The sequence below is a fragment of the Anomaloglossus baeobatrachus genome, chromosome 4 (assembly GCF_048569485.1).
Source record: "Anomaloglossus baeobatrachus isolate aAnoBae1 chromosome 4, aAnoBae1.hap1, whole genome shotgun sequence".
NCBI lineage: Eukaryota > Metazoa > Chordata > Amphibia > Anura > Aromobatidae > Anomaloglossus > Anomaloglossus baeobatrachus.
The window spans coordinates 73,235,600-73,253,936 of NC_134356.1; the positions used below are offsets into that span (position 1 = coordinate 73,235,600).

At 49.3% G+C, this 18,337-nt stretch overlaps 1 protein-coding gene across 3 annotated transcripts in view; it reads right to left on the bottom strand.

Moving 5' to 3' along the window:
* The window catches only part of RELL2 (RELT like 2), a 135,913-nt gene that overhangs the window by 34,141 nt on the left and 83,435 nt on the right, over window positions 1-18,337 (bottom strand). For all 3 annotated transcript variants that reach the window (XM_075344400.1, XM_075344398.1, XM_075344399.1), the window contains exons 2-3: window positions 15,041-15,248; window positions 17-82 (exon numbers count right to left, since the gene is read on the bottom strand). In XM_075344400.1, coding sequence (XP_075200515.1) covers window positions 17-82; window positions 15,041-15,242 — 268 coding nt within the window. In that variant the 5' untranslated portion in view covers window positions 15,243-15,248. The remainder of the gene's footprint in view (window positions 1-16; window positions 83-15,040; window positions 15,249-18,337) is intronic.

Genomic DNA, 18,337 nt, shown 5'->3' on the forward strand with positions numbered 1-18,337 from the left:
CAATTAAAATACCAACCTTCATTCTGAATAATGCACTTGACTATACGTTCTACGGTATCTTCATTAGACATCTCTTCTGTAACTGGACGAGAAGAAAAATCAATGCAACGGTTAAAAAATATCTGAAAAGCTTTATATTGTAACCACAATCTTTAGTTGTTTAAATGCATTTGGTTCACAATCCAATGACTATCCATTAGTGTGGCTGCACTGAGCGGCCAGTTCTTCATTTCTATCTCTACATTTCCATTTCACAGCAAAGGAAGATATAGTATATTGTGACTATTAGTGACTAATAAACTAAAATTGCAATTTTATTGGAAAATCTGATGGATGAGTTTCTTTTATATAACAGAAAGGCATTGTCTATAAAGAAAAAATATAGATAGTTTTTCGGCATATACACTGCACAAAATATTGTCAAACATTGAAAATCCAGTACCTTATCCAGAGGTATCAATGAACTGAAAGTATAGCTCCCAAACATCCTGCATCCAACAGAATTGTGTTGAATTGGGGGAGTTGTCTCGGGAGGTCAGGAATATGTCCCAAATTCAACCCTGTGACCAGCAGCTGGGCAATATCTCTGTTTCCTTGCTATACTTGCTCAACGTTACTGAGGACATGACAGCGATTGTTCATCAGTTCCTCCTCCATCTTGCTTGTGGGGGTGTGTGGAGAGATAGCATTTCTTATCTTTCTGTTCTGTTTATATACAATTAAATAATTTCTGCAATTTTCTTGTTTCTGTGCCGCCCCAGCAGCGGATCGAACCGCTCGGATCCGTGGGTAGTGTCCGTTCGTGGCTCGAGGGTCTCCAGACCTGGGGGCTTAGGGCCACACTCTAAAGTAAAAGGGGGATATTTACAGGAGAGTTATAGTTCGTGACGCCACCCGTGGTGTGCGGTAATTGGGAGTACCTGGGGTGATGGAGTGGGGCAGCAAGGTGTCGTTGCCCTCCACGGGTAGGGGTAGGCCCCGGAACTCTGGATAAAGTTATTAGGTGCTGTGAAGGGGAAATCACTGAGGTACTCACTCAGCCAATAAGCAGACGCTGACAACCGGGTAAACCAAGTCTGTGGGTGCCGCTGCCTCTCAAGGGGAGCTCGTCCGGGTCCCGTCCTCTGCAGTGTTGCTGGTGGTCTGTAACCTGCCTCCATGCACTAAATTTTAAAGTGTCCGGTAGCTTGGAGCTATCCGGGCCCCGCTCCCTACTGTGGCTAAGTGGAGGAGCCTACTCTCAGAGCTCACGCTTAGGATTTCAGTGGGTCGCTTGTTTGGAAAGCCCTATCCCCCTCGTTGCGCTAGTGCCCCGATTCTGGAGCTGGTGGGAACAGTCCATAAAGGCTCCGCTCTCCTCAGGTTAATTGCCGGGTTGCATACAGCTTCTCCCCGACCTAGGGTCCATGCACCCTGCTGTGCCTTCGGCCCCAGATCGGCGATTAGTCCCAGGCTGCTGACTGTCCACTAGACCGGTCCTGGCACCTAGCCTCAATCCCCTGGGACCGGGGGTCCGACTCCTTTAGGTCCAAACCCCCGCCTGTGACCTAGGATTCTCCTCCTCTGGGAGCTCCAAATCCCAGCTTCCTCAAACTTCGCTCCCCTGGAGCCAACTTCTCACTGGGGAGCTCCTTCTGTTCTGCCTGTCAGCTCTGCTCTGCACTTCCTCCCTCGCTGACTTCCCCCGTCCCACCACTCTTTCTGACCCCTAGGTGGACAGCCCTATTCCAGCTTAAGCAGACTGGTGTGCCTGACAGGCGTGGTGCAAAGTGTATCTAGGATTTGTGAATGCTGATGGAGGCAACACTGCAGGATAGAGACCCAGAACCATGAGGGGTTGAATACTGCATGGGTAGGGCAGTTTGTGCAGTACCCTGTGACGACCTGAATAGTCCAGGTGCGTCACATTTCCCCCAGGATTTAAACTCTCAACCTCTTGCATGGCAAGCAGCAGTTTCACAATAGAGTGAACAGATTACAGTGAACAGTAAATATCATAAAAAATGATGGTTCTTTTTGACCACTATATAAAAAAAATGTATTTTAATGTAACATCTACATACGTGTTTGGCAACACAGCACTAAAATAAACTCAACCTGTGAAGCTTACATAAAAATGAAGACATCATGGCTTATACAACTATGAATGAATTAAAAAAATAAATCTAAAAGTTGCAACTGTTCCTGATACATCAGAACAGTTCTGGATTTTCAGCTCTGATCCGCTGTCCAAGGTGGTCTACTGAATGTCTCTCATTGGCACCATGACCTCCTTGTCTCCTATCATCAGCCCAGCACTGGGCAACATGAGCACAAGTATACTCTAACAGATGGCTCTGCACTTATGCAAAGCAGAACCAGCTGTCAGTCAATAGTTACAACTGCCACTCCCTGCACACTAGACGGCGAGTGAAACTGCTCCAGCCGTGCCTTTACGACTGAAAGTCCGAGGCTGCTGAGACAAATAAATTTAATTTCCTGCCAATAGCTGGCCTTTCAGTGTGGTGGACAGGCAGTTTTAAAATGGTATTTTATATATTTTTTTACATGACAGGTTCCCTTTAAGCTCCCTCCATTTTTTTTCTCTGATTGTGTTAAGCTGTTTCCTCACTTTTGTTTTGAATTCTGAGGAACAGGCCTGAAGGCAAAGAGCAGAGAGGACAGAGAGGAAGGCTGTAGAGATAGCCTAATAGTGGAGAGGAATGCTGACAAGATGGCCTGAGAACAGAAAGGAACTCCAAGTGTTAGCCTGATAGTGGAGAAGAATGCAGAGCAGACAGCCTGAGGGATAAAAGGAGCACTAATGAGATGGCCTGAGAGCAGAAAGGAACACTGAGGAGACAGCATGAGTGCAGAAGGAAACGATGAGGAGACAACATGATGGTATACAGGAGCATTGATGAGACAGCCTGAAAGGAGAGAGGAGAGTTCAGGAGCTGGCCTGACGTCAGAGAGGAGTGCTGAGTAGATGGCCTGAGGGTAGGTAGGAGCGCTGAGGAGATGGCCTGAAGGTAGACAGGAGCGCGGAGGAGATGGCCTGAGTGCAAAGAGGAAAACTGAGCAGAAGGCCTGTGGGCAAAGAGGAGCGCTAAGAAGATGGTCTGAGGGTAGACAGGAGCAATGAAGAAATGGCCTGAAAGTAGACAGAAGCACTGAGTAGATGGCCTGAGGGTTGGCAGTAGTGCTGAGATGGCCTGAAGGTAGACAGGAGCGCTGATCAGATGGAGTGCCGATGAGATTGCCTAAGGGAGGAGACAAGACATTGAAAAGATGGACTGAGGGCAGAGAGGAACCCGAAAAGATGGCTTAAAAGCAGAAAGAAATGCAGAGGAGACAGCCGTAAGGTGGCCTTACACGCTACGAGATCGCTAAAGCGATGTCGTTGGGGTCACGGTATTTGTGACGCACATCCGCCGCGTTAGCGATGTCGTTGCGTGTGACACCTATGAGCGATTTAGAATCATTGCAAAAACATTCAAAATCGCTAAACGGTGACATGCCCCCCTCTTCCCAAATATCGTTGCTGCTGCAGTAACGATGTTGTTCCTCGTACCTGCGGCAGCACACATCGCTACATGTGACACTGCAGGAACGAGGAACCTCTCCTTACCTGCGTCCCGCCAGAAATGAGGAAGGAAGAAGGTGGGCGGCATGTTCGTCCCGCTCATCTCCGCCCCTCCGCTTTGACGTCGCTTAGTGACGTCACTGTGACGCTGAACGAACCGCCCCCTTAGAAAGGAGGTAGTTCGATGCTCATAGCGACGTCGCAGAGCAGGTATGTGCATGTGACGCTGCCGTAGCGATAATGTTCGCTACGGCAGCGATCACCACATATCGGTCGTACGATGGGGGCGGGTGCTATCACGCTCGACATCGCTAGCATCGGCTAGCGATATCGCAGCATGTAAAGCGGCCTTCACAGCCTGAGGAGATGGCCCGAGAGTAAAGAGAAATGCTGAGAAGTGTGTAGCATACTTATGCGGGCGTCACACGGGACGATAAATCGTGCGATCGCATGAGCAATCGCACCCACCCCCGTCGTTTGTGCGTCACGGGCAATTAGTTGCCCGTGGCGCACATAGTCGTTAACACCCCGTCACACGTACTTACCTCCCGGGCAATGTTGCTGTGGGCAGCGAACATCCTCTTCCTGAAGGGGGAGGGACGTTCAGCGTCACAGCGACGTCACACGGCAGCCGGCCAATAGAAGCAGAGGGGCGGAGATGAGCGGGACGTAACATCCCGCCCACCTCCTTCTTCCGCATTGCCGGCGGCCGCAGGTAAGCTGTGTTCGTCGCTCCCGGGGTGTCACACGGAGCGATGTGTGCTGCCACGGGAACGACGAACAACCGGAGCACAGAAGGAGGAAACGAGATTATGAAAATGAACGACGTGCCAACGATGAACGAGAAGGTGAGTATTTCTGCTCGTTCATAGGTGTCACACGATACGATATCTCTGACGATGCCGGATGTGTGTCACTAATGTGGCGCCCTGGACTAGCCAGGTCATCACAGACACACACACCCCCACCCTAGGCAGTTACAACAGTCAGACAAAAACCCTTGTTGCCTCCCTCCAGGGGCTGATGTCCACACCAGGTGGGGCGGAGCCAGGCGGTTGGCCCCGCCCACCGAGGAGTTCACAGGCCTGGAGGCGGGAAAAAGCAGTGCAGTTTAGGGCAGACACAGATTGTGTCAGGCAGTGACAGTGAGAGGAGCAAAGTCTGCAAGTGTCTGGGTCGGAGCCCAGGCACCTACAGCAAGGTTGGCCGTCTGCAGCAGTCAACGGATCTCTGTTGAACCGTAGGGCCGGGGTTGGGCGGCGGCCCACCGGTACCGAACCGGGGAGCGGAGTGAAGTTAAGCACACAGGCAGGGCCATCGGACCCCGACTAGGCTTGGAGTCGCCGACAACAGTCAAATCCCGAGTGTGACCGGAACCCTAGGGGTTTCCTAACAACCAAGTCCCGCTAGAAGGCAACAGTCCACACCGTGCAGATATACAGCCACCGCCACAGGCTAAAGATCCAAGGGCAAGCGCCTGCGGGCAAAAGGGCTCCTACGGTACCTTTACGCCGGGAGCAGACTACCGTTTGGGAAACCATCGGAGTCAACACAGTTTACACAGGTGCAGGGAAAGACAGCCACCATCAGCCGTCCGGGGAGAGCACAACAACAGCACTGTAGCCGGCTGCGGGACCCATCCATCCGGCCGTTTTGGTTTACCAGAGACTCTGTCAGTGATTGTCTGAGTGAGTACACCAGTGCCTTCTGGCACCACGCCGCGCTGTCCCTGCAACCCTGCACCCCAGCCATCCAGCCTTCCCATCACACCACTGGGCCCCGGGGACACCAACCCCTACCCACGGAGGGGACTACATCCCGGCTGCTCCCTACCATCTCTCCCGGGATCCCCGTCACCAGCAGCAGTGGTGCCATCATCACCACGTCCCGTGGGTGGTGTCACAAACAATCTCCCTAAACAAACCAACCCTTTTCACTCACGGGCGAGGAGCGCTGCTCGAGTCCCCGGGTCCGGTGCCCCGCTCGAGCCACCGAGCAGCAGTAGCAGAAGCCCCGGACCCGAGCGTGGCGAGCGCGCCCCGCCGCCCGCGACAAATTGGCGTCAAGAACAGGATCCTACCCATCTACTTACCAGTAGAAGTGCGCCTTGCAGTCCCCGCCGGCGGTGTCCGGCCAAAAATTTTGAAAGTCCGCCATCTTGGCTGCGAAAAATTCCCGCCACAGTCATCTTCCCCAAGAGAAAGGGCACGAAGGTGAAGCCCCGCCCCCTGGAAACAGAGCAGCGCTGCAGAAAGAAAGCGGAGTGCCCCGAAAAGACCAAGGGGGGGGGGGGGCGGGTGAGGATTCCCTGTCATGTAACCAGGACTGTAAAGGCAGGGACGCCAGGACTTTGCCTAATCCCATTCCTGGACAAGCAAGCCGCAATCCCGATGACATCTCACCCGGCATTGGCAGTCCGCCCAGCCGCAATGGTGATGGCGTCGGCTCCGGCAGTCCGCCCGGCCGCAACGGAGGAGGCACCTGATTGGAAGTCTGCCCCAGATGCGGCGCCAGCCGCTCCCAGGTACCCTGTCCCGGCTGTGGAGCAGCCGGAGTGCACCTGCAGAGAGGAGGAGCAGGCCAGTGAGAGATGGAGCCCTCGGCAGTTAGCGAGGCCGGTTGTAGCCGGCGCCGAGGGCATCCAAATGGGCCTGCTCCTTAAGCCAGAGGCGGGGCACGGGACCCGTGCCCCGTACTGGGAGCGGCGGCAGCAGCAGCGACGGTAGCGGAACATGGACGGCTACCCGCAAGTTAAAAAGTTGACTGTTTTATGGACTGTCACCCCTGCTGAATGTCCTCAAGTTCCGGAGGGGGCTGTCTGCACCGCAGGTGGGGGTGGCAGAACAGTTTAAAGTTTGAGCAAACGTACCTCCCGATGTGGGAAGATGCATGTTTGTAATGTTTAATTTTTCTTTTTCCCGTTTAATAAATGCAGGTAGCTGGGCAGCCCGCGGACGGTCTGCATTAAACCAAGGGGGTGTGTGCCGCCCTGGCAAAACCAGGGTGTCACAAAGGTCTGCATCCATGTTTTTGGTGCAGATCTCACACTCCATTGGGAAGTTTCCCACACACAGAAACACACCATCCAATCAGGTCCCACTCACCCCCTCCAAGGGAAGAGGGAGGAGCTTAGAAAGAGCAGAGCAGGGTTGAGTTTAGAGTCAGTCTGCAGGAGGAGAGAGTTCTGGAAGCAGCTTCGTTGGGAGCAGAGGAGAAGTGGTAGTAAGGGCCTCAGGAGCAGGCCAGCCACTTGTGGGGACCCGGAGTGGACTGGGCGAGGGTAGTGGCCCCCCCCCCCCCGGTGCCAGCTGTCGGGACCCAGTCCGGACCAGTGTGCAGAGTAGACACAGACCTCGGGCAGGAAAAGAGCACCTGAATCACACACACGGGTGTGGGACCCGTCCTCACAGCAACCGGCTGTGGGCACCAGTTACCAGCAACTTGGTTCAATTCTGGACTCGTGTCAGTCATTTCTTATACTGTGAGTACTCCTGCACCACCCGGTCCAAGCCGTGGACTGCACCCGTTATTCCCCAAACCACCACTCCCAATTGGGCCCCGGGACTACAACTCCCCTACCCGTGGAGGGGATCCCACCTTGCTGCCCTCACACCATCAGTCCCGGGCACGGTCCCCAGAGGCAGCGGCGGTGCCACCACCTTATCACCGCATCCCATGGGTGGCGTCACGGACAATTTCCCCTACTTAATCCCCCTTTTATTGTGGAGCCTGGGATCACAGACCGGGTCGCGCCACCGTGATACTTACTGAAGTGACCTTTGGCCCGGATCTGAGTACCCCTATCCCCCGGGCGACACACTAACAACGTGACCCTGACGACATATCGCCAAATATATCGTACCGTGTGACGGCCGCATTAGTCTCTCTTATTGACTCTAAAAGTTGTGAGGAATACTGAAAGATGTCCTGAGAATGGAAGTATAGACTTTTTTCGGTCACTCCCACTACTTGGCTGACTTATGAGATTGAAGTGCTATGAAGGGGTGGAAAAATAGGCAATTTGCTAGAAAATTTCCAGGAGCATCTTGACAGTAGAGTGACCAACAAGAATTTAGGTACTGGATGGCTGTATTATATTAAACCTAATAAAAAGATGGGCTGTATTCTATGCCACCCTACAGCTAGGCCGATCTTAGAGACTTAAGCATGCCATAAGCATGTCAGCTTTTAATGGGTGGTTAAATGTGCAATTGCCCAAGGCGGCACAAGGACAGAACCATCCAGTAGAAACTTGACCTTATAGCAAAGAAAGCTAATTTCTGTACTATACCTTTACCCATTTCAAAAGTGGTGCAAAATTCTACGTGTTTTAAAAGCAACAAATTATTAGGGCACTAAATGGTTGTATTGTGTGGGCAGTCTTAAGGGTACTTTACACACTGCGACATCACTAGCGATCCCGTTAGCGATGTGAAATTCTAGATCGCAAGTGCGATCTTTAGAGATCGCACATGCGTAAAATGACCTATGTGCGATCTCTAAAGATTGCACTTGCGATCTAGAATTTCACATAGCTAACGAGATCGCTAGCGATGTCGCAGCATGTAAAGTACCCTTAAGTAATTTAGACTTGAAAATTTAAATAGAGACAAGCTTTTCGCCGGTTTGGTGGATGCGGCGCACGCCAGTATGACGCCCTGGCAAAGCCAGGTTGTCACAGAAAGAGTTAATGCTCCTTGGTAACCTGATCCCACACCAGTGCAGCAGGACAAACCACCTCCCCCAGTGTAAGAGCAAAACAGAGCAGGAGGGGAGGGGCTGGAGCAGAGTGTGTGGAGAGAGAGAGAGGAGAGGAGCTCGGAGTTGTAGCTCCTGGGCTGCCACAGAAGCGTGCTCCAAAAGGGGCCGGGACAGGCTGGTAGTGAGGAAGGGGCCAGAGGTAGCCGGGGCAGGGTAGCGGCCCGCCGGTACCAAGGGTGACCCGGATCACTGCAGGGGAGTGGACTCCCCGTTCCCGGCTGAGGAGAAAGAGAAAGAGTGGAGAAAGAGGCACCTGGCTGCAGGGAAAGAACAGGGGCTGCTGCACCATGTGTGGGACACTAACACCCTCCGTACCGAAGGCTGCGGACTCTGGCAGTTTTTGGTTAATTCCTGACTCTGTGTGAATTTTCTTGCAAAACGAACTGTGAGTAACAACATCCCCCAGTCCAACCGGACGCACAGCTCTCAGACCGTCTCCATCTCCTCCCTGCACTACCTCACCGGGGTCCCGGGACACCAACACCCTACCCGTGGAGGGAAATCACCACCTTGCTGCCCGCCACCATCCCCGGGATCCATTTACCGGCAGCGGCGGTGCTCCGTTACCTCACCGCACACCACGGGTGGCGTCACGGACAATCTCCCTTACCTAATCCCCTTCTTACTGTGGAGCCTGGGATCACAGACCGGGTCACGCCACCGTGATACCCACAAAAGTGACCCCGTGGCCCGGATCTGAGTACCTCTTATCCCAGGGCGACACACCAGTACAGTGTATACAGTACACTAGCAGCACAACAAGCGCCGGTCACATGGCTGTCATGTGATCGGAGCATGTGACCCGGAAGTTGCTGCTGACGCTGTACTGTACCATACTGTACTGGCGTGCGCCGCATCCGTCAAACCGGCGAAAAGCCGGATATGTGAAACTAGCCTTAGGCTATGTGCGCACTAGGCCGTTTTACCCACGGATTTGCTAGCGGTTTTGCTGCGGAAATTTCTTGAGAAATGTTTGAAATCTTTCTGCAGACATTTCCCAGCAAAACCTATGGGGAAAAAAAATAGCTGTGCGCACGCTGCATTTTTTTCTCAAGAAAATTCTTTGTGAAGATTTTCTTGAGAAAATTTCTTGAGAAAATGTGCTTGTCACTTCTTTTCCGCAGGTACCTGCGGAATACCCCCGGTATTTCACTCCATTCACTGTAATGTAATCGCGAAATTCCGGGGGTATACCGCAGGTAGCAAATGATGTGCGGTATACCCCCGGTATAGCCACGATTTACCTGCGGGAATGTTCATCGCTGCCTGTGGTTTTGCAGCGAGTGATGTCATTATGACAGAAGAGGAAGCGTAGCAGAGTAAACACACACGTCACACTCCCTGGACGCCGCAGAGAAGCACTTCCGTGTGACGTCCGGTGGGTGCCCGTGCAGTCTATGTCCTGCCCAGCCCCGCCGCTGCCAGCACAGCAGTGTCAGTGTCTGCCCGCAGTGTCATCAGCTTGTCACCCTGCAGCGCAGGCAGACACTGACACACAGCAGTGCGTGCAGCCGCGGGGATGCCGAGCGCTGCTGTCAGGAGGTGAGATGAGATCATTACCTGCTGTGACGATCTCCTGCCTCCTGACGTCACCGCTGTCACTGCCGTCTATACCCGCGGCCCGAGACTGTCACTAGCGGTGATGTCACGGGCTCTCGCGATACTGCTGAGAACGCGGCGGGCACAGAAGTCAGTGACAGCGCTGATGGCAGAACTGCAGGAGATCATCACAGCAGGTAATGATCTCATCTATCCTCCTGACAGCAGCGCTCATCATCCCCTGCAGTGACCTGGGCTATTTATGTTAGCTCAGGTCACTGCATTGCTCTCCCAGCCAATGGGGAACATTCTGTTGTTCATTGACTGGGACTGGGACTATGGTATGGATCGCCGTGGGACCCCCCCCCCCTTATTGGATTACGCCGGACCAGGATTTGATTGTTCTTTTCAATAAATTGGTGAAAGAGGGAATGTGGGGAGTGTTTTTTCAAATAAAACTTTTTTTGTTGTCTATTTTTATTTCTTACTGACTGGGTTGGTGATGTCAGGTATCTGATAGACGCGTGACATCACTAACCCCAGGGCCTGATGCCAAGTGACATTACACATATGGCATCAACCCCATATATTACCCCGTTTGCCACCGCACCAGGGCAACGGGATGAGTTGGGGCGAAGCGCCAGGATTGGCACGTCTAATGGATGCACCACTTCTGGGGCGGATGCAGCCTGCTATTTTTAGGCTGGGAAGTGTCCAATAACAGTGGACCTCCCTAGTCTGAGAATACCAGACCACAGCTGTCCGCTTTACCTTGGTTGGTGATCCAATTTGGGGGGACCCCATGTTTTTTGTTTTAAATTATTTATTTAATGTAAAATAACAGCGTAAGGTGCCCTCTGCTTTGGATTACCAGCCAAGGTAAAGCTGCCAGCTGTGGTTTGCAGGCTGCAGCCGTCTGCTTTACCCTAGCTGGCTACAAAAGATGGGGGGGACCTCACGTTATAATATTTATTTTTTGGCTAAATACAAGGCTAGGCACCCTTTAGTGCCACATGAAAGTCACTAAAGGGTGCCAGCTTAGAAAATGCAGGGAGGTGGGACATTGTATAGGTCTTTCTCATCTATCTATCTATCTATTCATCTATCCATTTTTCCCTCTATCCATTATCTGTCTATCGATTATCTATCTATTATCTATATTATTTATTACAGTTCAGCATAAAAAAACCGCAGGGACCAACCTGCGGAAAAACCGCGGCAAATCGCGGCAAAAACGTATGCGTTTTTGCCGCGGTTTTTGTGGTTTTTTTTACCGCAGGTGCATTAATCTTCAACTCCCAGAAGTTTCTCAAGACATTTTCTTGAGAAAAATCACTTTTCTAGTGCGCACATAGCCTTAAGTTTTCTTTCACTTGAGGGAAATATACAACTTAGTGCCCTTTTTTTTTTATCAAACTGAGTTTGTAGTTTAGCTATACAAGTAGCCTGCTGCTTGGTTATAGCTATATTGTGTCCCATCATGCACAGTGGGTGTTCTGCCAAAATAAGGTGTCTATAATTATGGCTTTTCCTGCTGTATTTTCTCCTTCCTTGGCCCCCTTGTATATTGTACCCATGCACCTACTGCTGTCTCTTTTTGTTTTATATCCTTCTAATACAGGTCAGTATATTGCTCAGTAAATATTGTTGACATGTCTACATAAGAAATTCATAGAAAGCTTTTACGAAACCCAAGGGCACACCTTTAATATTGGACACGTAAGCTACAGTTTATACCCAGCATATTTGTGCAGCCTCTATTCCAAAGACCGATCACAGCTGCTAAATGACTGCCGTTTGGCTACATGGAAGTCAGTTGGCGGTCATTTATTGGCCTGTTTAGCACATTTAGAACATTTTGTGTGCACAGAATGGTCATTAAAATGATTTTTCAGTATCAATCAAACATGAGATTATGCAGGACATCACCTCTTGACACAGGACTAGAGATGAGCAAACAAAGTTCGGGTGCTTTACGTATACTGACTACTCCCATGAGCATCGCTGTGCTTGGGTACGCGCGTTGCGTAGCCCAGTACAAGCCATGTGCAGTGTTTGAATGGCTCACAGTGGGGGTAACAACAGCATGATCGGATGTAGTGTGCACCCACCCAAAAAATGTAAAACCCCATCCACCCGTCCCCCAAAACTGTTCTGCTTATGGCTGGCTTCATGTGGGCGGAGACCCAAACTGCCAATCAGTGACCTCCATTGGGATTGTGGTCAAGTCCGAACCCATGGAGGGTCGGTTCAGCCTCACCCGCCAAACCGAACTTCCACGGGTTCGCTTATCTCTACATAGGATGATGTGCTGTCATTAATGATTTTTAAGCAGTCCTTTAAATAAGGACCATTTTTCTGGTTTGTCAGGAGATTGCCAGTCTGTTTAGATAGGTCATTGGTCAGGAATGAGTGTACCTATAAAACTGCCCAATTAATTGGGCCATTGCAGTGGTAGTAGGGTCAGTTGGCTAGCTAAATAGTTTAACAAGGTTATGCCTACAATATTACAAAGGCTATAATTTTCTATTATAATTATAAAGGAAGAATTCTCCCCTTCATGGTCCTCAATTTGGATCAGTATAGCCAACAACTGTGTTTTTCTAAAAATAAGACACTGTCTTATACTTTTTTTGTCCCCCCCAAAAAGTGCTAAAGTTTTAGTTTCGGGTAGGACTTTTTCTTGGGGAAACATGGTTGGGGGTAAGTTTACCCCCAACCCCCCCTTCCTCCCCCAAAAAATTCAGATTCCTCCTTCCCAAGAGAATCATACTTACCAGACTCCGGGCATCTGCATGGCTCCCAGGTCCTTCTGCGATCTTAGGCGTTCCAAGCAGTTATGCTCCACGTGGTACTTCCCTGTGTCAAGCTGACACACGCACACACATCAAATTGTACACACTCATGCTAATATACACACATCAGATCACACACAATCACACATCAGATTGCACACACAATCACACATCAGATCGCACACAAAATCACATATCAGATCGCACACACAATCACACATCAGATCGCACACACAATGAAACATCAGATCGCACACACACACACACACACACTCACCACAACTGGCGATACAGATTGCTTCCGGCCAGCAGGGGAAGTTGGGATGCAGTGCAGTGGAAGGCATTGAGGATTTGGTGGTGGAACGCATTGATGCGTTCCACCTCAGGTCCTCTATGCGTTTCATTGCACTGTTCCAGGATTCTCTGCCGGTCAGAAGCAATCGGTATTGCCCAATGTAGTGAGTGTGGGTGTGTGATCTGATACTTGTGTGTGTGCGTGTGATTTGATGTGTGTGGACGTGTGATCTGATTGTGTGTGTGATCTGATGTGTGTGGGTGCGTGATCTGATGTGTGTGGGTGAGATCTGATGTGTGTGGGTGTGCAATCTGATGAGTGTGGGTGTGCGATCTGATGTGCGTGGGTATGTATAGCGCTCCTGAGACTGGTTGCTACAGGGTATTGTATTTTATGTATTTTACAATGTCCGTCCAACCTGGGTTGGGGGAGGTTAAGGTCTGGTAAGTTTCGTTATCTGCATCACACAGCCTTGCAAACACAGAGACAGAGGGAATTCCTCAGGTGGGGGCATGTGCAGGAGGGAGTTACAAAACAGACAGTTTAGTTTCATTTTACCTCAGAACTGCTTGAGAGACCAGACAGAGTGGACACGCAGTGACCAGCTCCCTGGGAGGACCTGTCTGTCAGGGAGGCAGAACAACCAGGTCTAGACCGGTTCATACACCCTTTCCTTACCTTGGACCGGGCGAGGGGATGGCTGGGGGCCCCTAAGCTGAGAGAGCGAATGCCGCCAGTTAGGAGGAACCAGGTCCATTAGCCTGCAGAGACTTGAAATGGGAGAGGTGGCCAGCCGGGAAGGAGTTGAGAGCCTGGGACCGGTAGTCATGCGGCATGGAGAAGAGGGTTACAGAGGGGAGGATTTTGTTGCCCCCTTGGAACCAGCGCAGCTTCGGGTGGCAGAGTAGTGGGTCCCAAGAGCTCCAGAAACCAGGAGGAGACCACCACACGAGTGAACAAAAAGGAGAAAGCTCACAGGCTGCCCTACCAGACTTTGACCTCTGCCCTGCGTGGGAACAACCGGAGTCATCGCAGTAAAGACCAGCATCCTGGATGCGACATAAAGACCTGTGAGTAAACAAATCTGAAACTCGCAACCCAGTGACTCTGACTCTGTTTGTCATCTGGCGATTCCCAGTTCCCCGTTCTCCCTCCCAAGGGACGCTCTGCCTGTGGGGAGCGATATCATCCCGGCTGCACCCCAACATCTTCCCCGGCGAGGTACCCTGTAGCGGCGGCCTTATCCGTGGCCGCATACCATAGGTGGCGTAGTTAACATCATCCGTTCCACTCCTGGAGGGGGAAGGTCGGAGGAAGGGTCCGCAGTGGAGGAGGCCGGGACCCCAGTCACCACTGCAATTGGTGACAACCTCTCCAGGAACAATACCTGCTTGCCCCTTTTACTGTGCACCACGGGGCCACAGAACTGGGTCAGGCCATGACCTCTGCAAACCACTGGCCCGGCGACGGGTATACCAGGTTAGGATTGAAGCTCCTATCCTGGGCTCTGTGAGGTGTCACATATGCGATCTGATGTGTGATTGTGTGTGCGATCTGATGTGTGTCGGAGTGAAATCTGATGAGTGTGGGTGTGCGATCTGATGTGTGTGGGTGTGCGATCTGATGTGTGTGGTTGTGCGATCTGATGTGTGCGAGTGTGCAATCTGATGTGTATAGGTGTGCGTTCCGCTGCAGGTCCTCCATCTCGGCATCTGGTGAGTGTGATTGTGGGGTCTTCTTTCTCCTTTCTTTTGGGGGTGTCTACTTACTATAATGAAGTGTCCTGAAGTATCTTTAACTTTTTTAGTTGCATGGACACTTAATTATTGAACCGCGACTAGGGCTTATTTTCGGGGTAGGGCTTATATTTAAGCCTTACACTGAAAATTCTGAAAATTCCTGCTGAGGACTTATTTTTGGGGGAAGGTTTATTTTTGGGGAAAAAATGGTATCTACACAATGGTTCCTCTCTTTTGGTAAAGCAGCTATTGTATATTGAAATATTGATTACAATAAAGACATTAAATTGCAAAATTATCTAGAAATCCATCTTCGATAATGTTACCATCAACACAGTAAACTTACTGTCTTGTTCACTACTTGCAACATCCTTTATCTCATAGTCTTCTTCAGGGGCCGTCCGACACCTGTAGCCTTTCTTCTTAAGGATATGACAGATCAGAAAACCTAAAAGTCCAGTGATGAAGAAGACCAGAACCAGTAGGAAGAGCATGTAAGGGCTCTGCTGTGGAGGATCCTTCCCATGTTCTGGAATGTTTTCCTCCATTTTGATCTGTTATAAAGAGAAAGTTTTAATGAAGTATGTGATTATGATTATTATTATTACTATTATTTTCCTTTGACTATATACATATTCCACACCCCTGTACAGAAACTGCCATTACTCAAACTAGTCCTTGTCCCCTTATGAGGCTCACAGTCTCATTTCCCCTATAGCAGACACACTACAGACAACTATATTTAAAAAAGTAAACCTACCAGCACATTTTTACAAGAGAGAACCTACAAAACATGTGGGGGAACATATACAACATATACACTCCACACAGATGTTGTCTTCAAACCCAGCATCCCAATGCTAATCAATGAACTCTAGTCCTGCTATTCAGACTTAATACATGGCACATCATAGACTATAGAATAGACTGTGAGCCATCATTTGTAGCAGTTTTGAAGTGGATCTCAATTGTTTTGCAAAATTGTTGTATTTATCGCTAAATAACCTTATCCATTATTATTCGTGAAATCACAAAGTGACAAACCTGATTTTGCCAGGTACCAGGAAAACCCCCAGAAGGTGCTGCAACACACAGGGTACATAGAGGCCACAATACAATGGAGGGCCCTGGCGCTAGAGAGAGGGGAGTGGGGTCATCACCTGCACTCACCTGAGGCTGTACCTTGCCATCCCTGACCTCCCTATATGGGTTCTTTCCCCCATCCCCGATCACCTGCTTAAGCACTTGATTGCCCTAAGTTCACCCTGGCTATTGAGCTGGCAGGTGAGAGCACTAGTCTCACCTCTCCAATAAAGAAACACAAGGGTAGGATACCAGACAGAGGAAATAGACACAAAAGGTAAAAGCACTCCAAGCAGGTACAATACAGCTAACACCACAGCTGCAAACTACACAAAACTAAAGCTTCTTCCAGAGTCTGGCTCCTTCCAAAGTGGACCACATAGAAATACTGAGGATTCGATTCTATCACCAGCGTCAGATGATATAGCACGTGATTTTATTTAGTGATGGGGAGTGATCACAAAAGAGCTGCACCTGGGATTAAAGCTACAGACAGCAGTCAGACAAGAAAGAGTGCGTAACTCTTACAGCACTACAAGCAAGTAGATGTTATTCAAATATCAGTAGTGAATCTGCGAACACTAAAGGCTACTTTACACGCTGCGATATCGGTCCCGATGTCGCTAGCGTGGGTACCCGCCCCCATCTGTTGTGCGACACGGGCAAATCGCTGCCCGTGCCGCGCAGACCCGTCACACATACTTACCTGCCTGGCGACGTCGCTGTGACCGGCGAACCGCCTCCTTTCTAAGGGGGCGGTTTGTGCGGTGTCACAGCGACGTCACTGAGCGGCCGCCCAATAGAAGCGGAGGGGCGGAGATGAGCGCCCGGAACATCCCGCCCACCTCCTTCCTTCCTCATAGCGGCCGGGAGGCAGGTAAGGAGAGGTTCCTCGTTCCTGCAGCGTCACACATAGCGATGTGTGCTGCCGCAGGAGCGACGAACTACATCGTTACTGCTGCAGTAACGATAATCGAGAATGGACCCCCATGTCACCGATGAGCGATTTTGCACGTTTTTGCAACGATGCAAAATCGCTCATCGGTGTCACACGCAGCAACATCGCTAATGCGGCCGGATGTGAGTCACAAATTCCGTGACCCCAACGACTCCGCATTAGCGATGTCGCAGCGTGTAAAGCCCCCTTTAGGCGTTGTGATCTTCTGATTCCAGTCTTGCCTGAGATCTCCCCTGGGTGGGACACACTCATGACAGGATTGTTTAGATTGGAAAACCCTTTTTGAAATACATTCTAAAGTGCCTGCAGGCAAATGGCAGCGCTTAACCCTGAAAAAAACCTGCTATATTCTTGCAGCTTGGTTCTATTGGCAAAGACACCCCTTTACTTAGCCAGGTTTTAATAAATTATATAAGGGATTTTATACAAAAAATCCACAAAGAACCAGCGCTAGATGGGTTTTTTTATATATAATTTTATTAAAGAAAATATTGCTATCCTTGTTCCAAGGCAGGGTATTTAATAGTACACAATACACTAAAAATTTTTCTTAGAACCACATATACCAGAAAAAACACAATATAAATAAGTCAGAATTGAAAATACAAATAAAAATAAAAATAAAGATAGAAATAAAAATATTAATAATAATAAAAATATGAAAGATAAATCAAAAACCACACAAAGGGTTTTGGTATAAACCCGTTTCCTCAGAGGTGATCCGATATTCACAATAATTAATTTCTAACTCAGCTATCGTAATGCCCCGGCCGGTGGCATATACTTGATTTAGTAAAATATTGTGACTGATAGCATATAGGTGTACCACACCACCTCTGACTAATTTGCAAGCCTATTTTGCACACATCAAGCTTTGCACAAAATGTTGTAGAAATCAGAAACCCTCAATCCCCAATGTGATGTCAGTGGGATTTGCCAGCAGATTTTGATCTGTAGTAATATAGACCTGATTCCTCCGTTAGATAAACTGAAGTTGTTGTCAATGCAGGATTAACTTGTTCAATTTTCCAAGCACCTACTTGGAAGCATGTGGTCGTGAACAATACAGGTTGTGGAGGAGATGTCAGGTTACCACAAACCCCTTAGTTAGAGTGAATATATTGTGAATATCGGATCACCTCTGAGGAAACGGGTTTATACCAAAACCCTTTGTGTGGTTTTTGATTTATCTTTCATATTTTTATTATTATTAATATTTTTATTTCTATCTTTATTTTTATTTGTATTTTCAATTCTGACTTATTTATATTGTGTTTTTTCTGGTATATGTGGTTCTAAGAAAATTTTTTAGTGTATTGTGTACTATTAAATACCCTGCCTTGGAACAAGGATAGCAATATTTTCTTTAATAAAATTATATATAAAAAAACCCATCTAGCGCTGGTTCTTTGTGGATTTTTTGTATAAAATCCCTTATATAACCTTTTTGAAATACCCTAATAACTTATTTTCCAGAGCAGACAGTGGAGAACTAGAATGTCCATCTCATCTCCCTCTTCTTCGGGAGACATTTTAAAAAATTGTGTAGTACTTCATTTTTCCTGTGGAGGCAGTACAGGAGTAGTGAACAAGAATATAGAA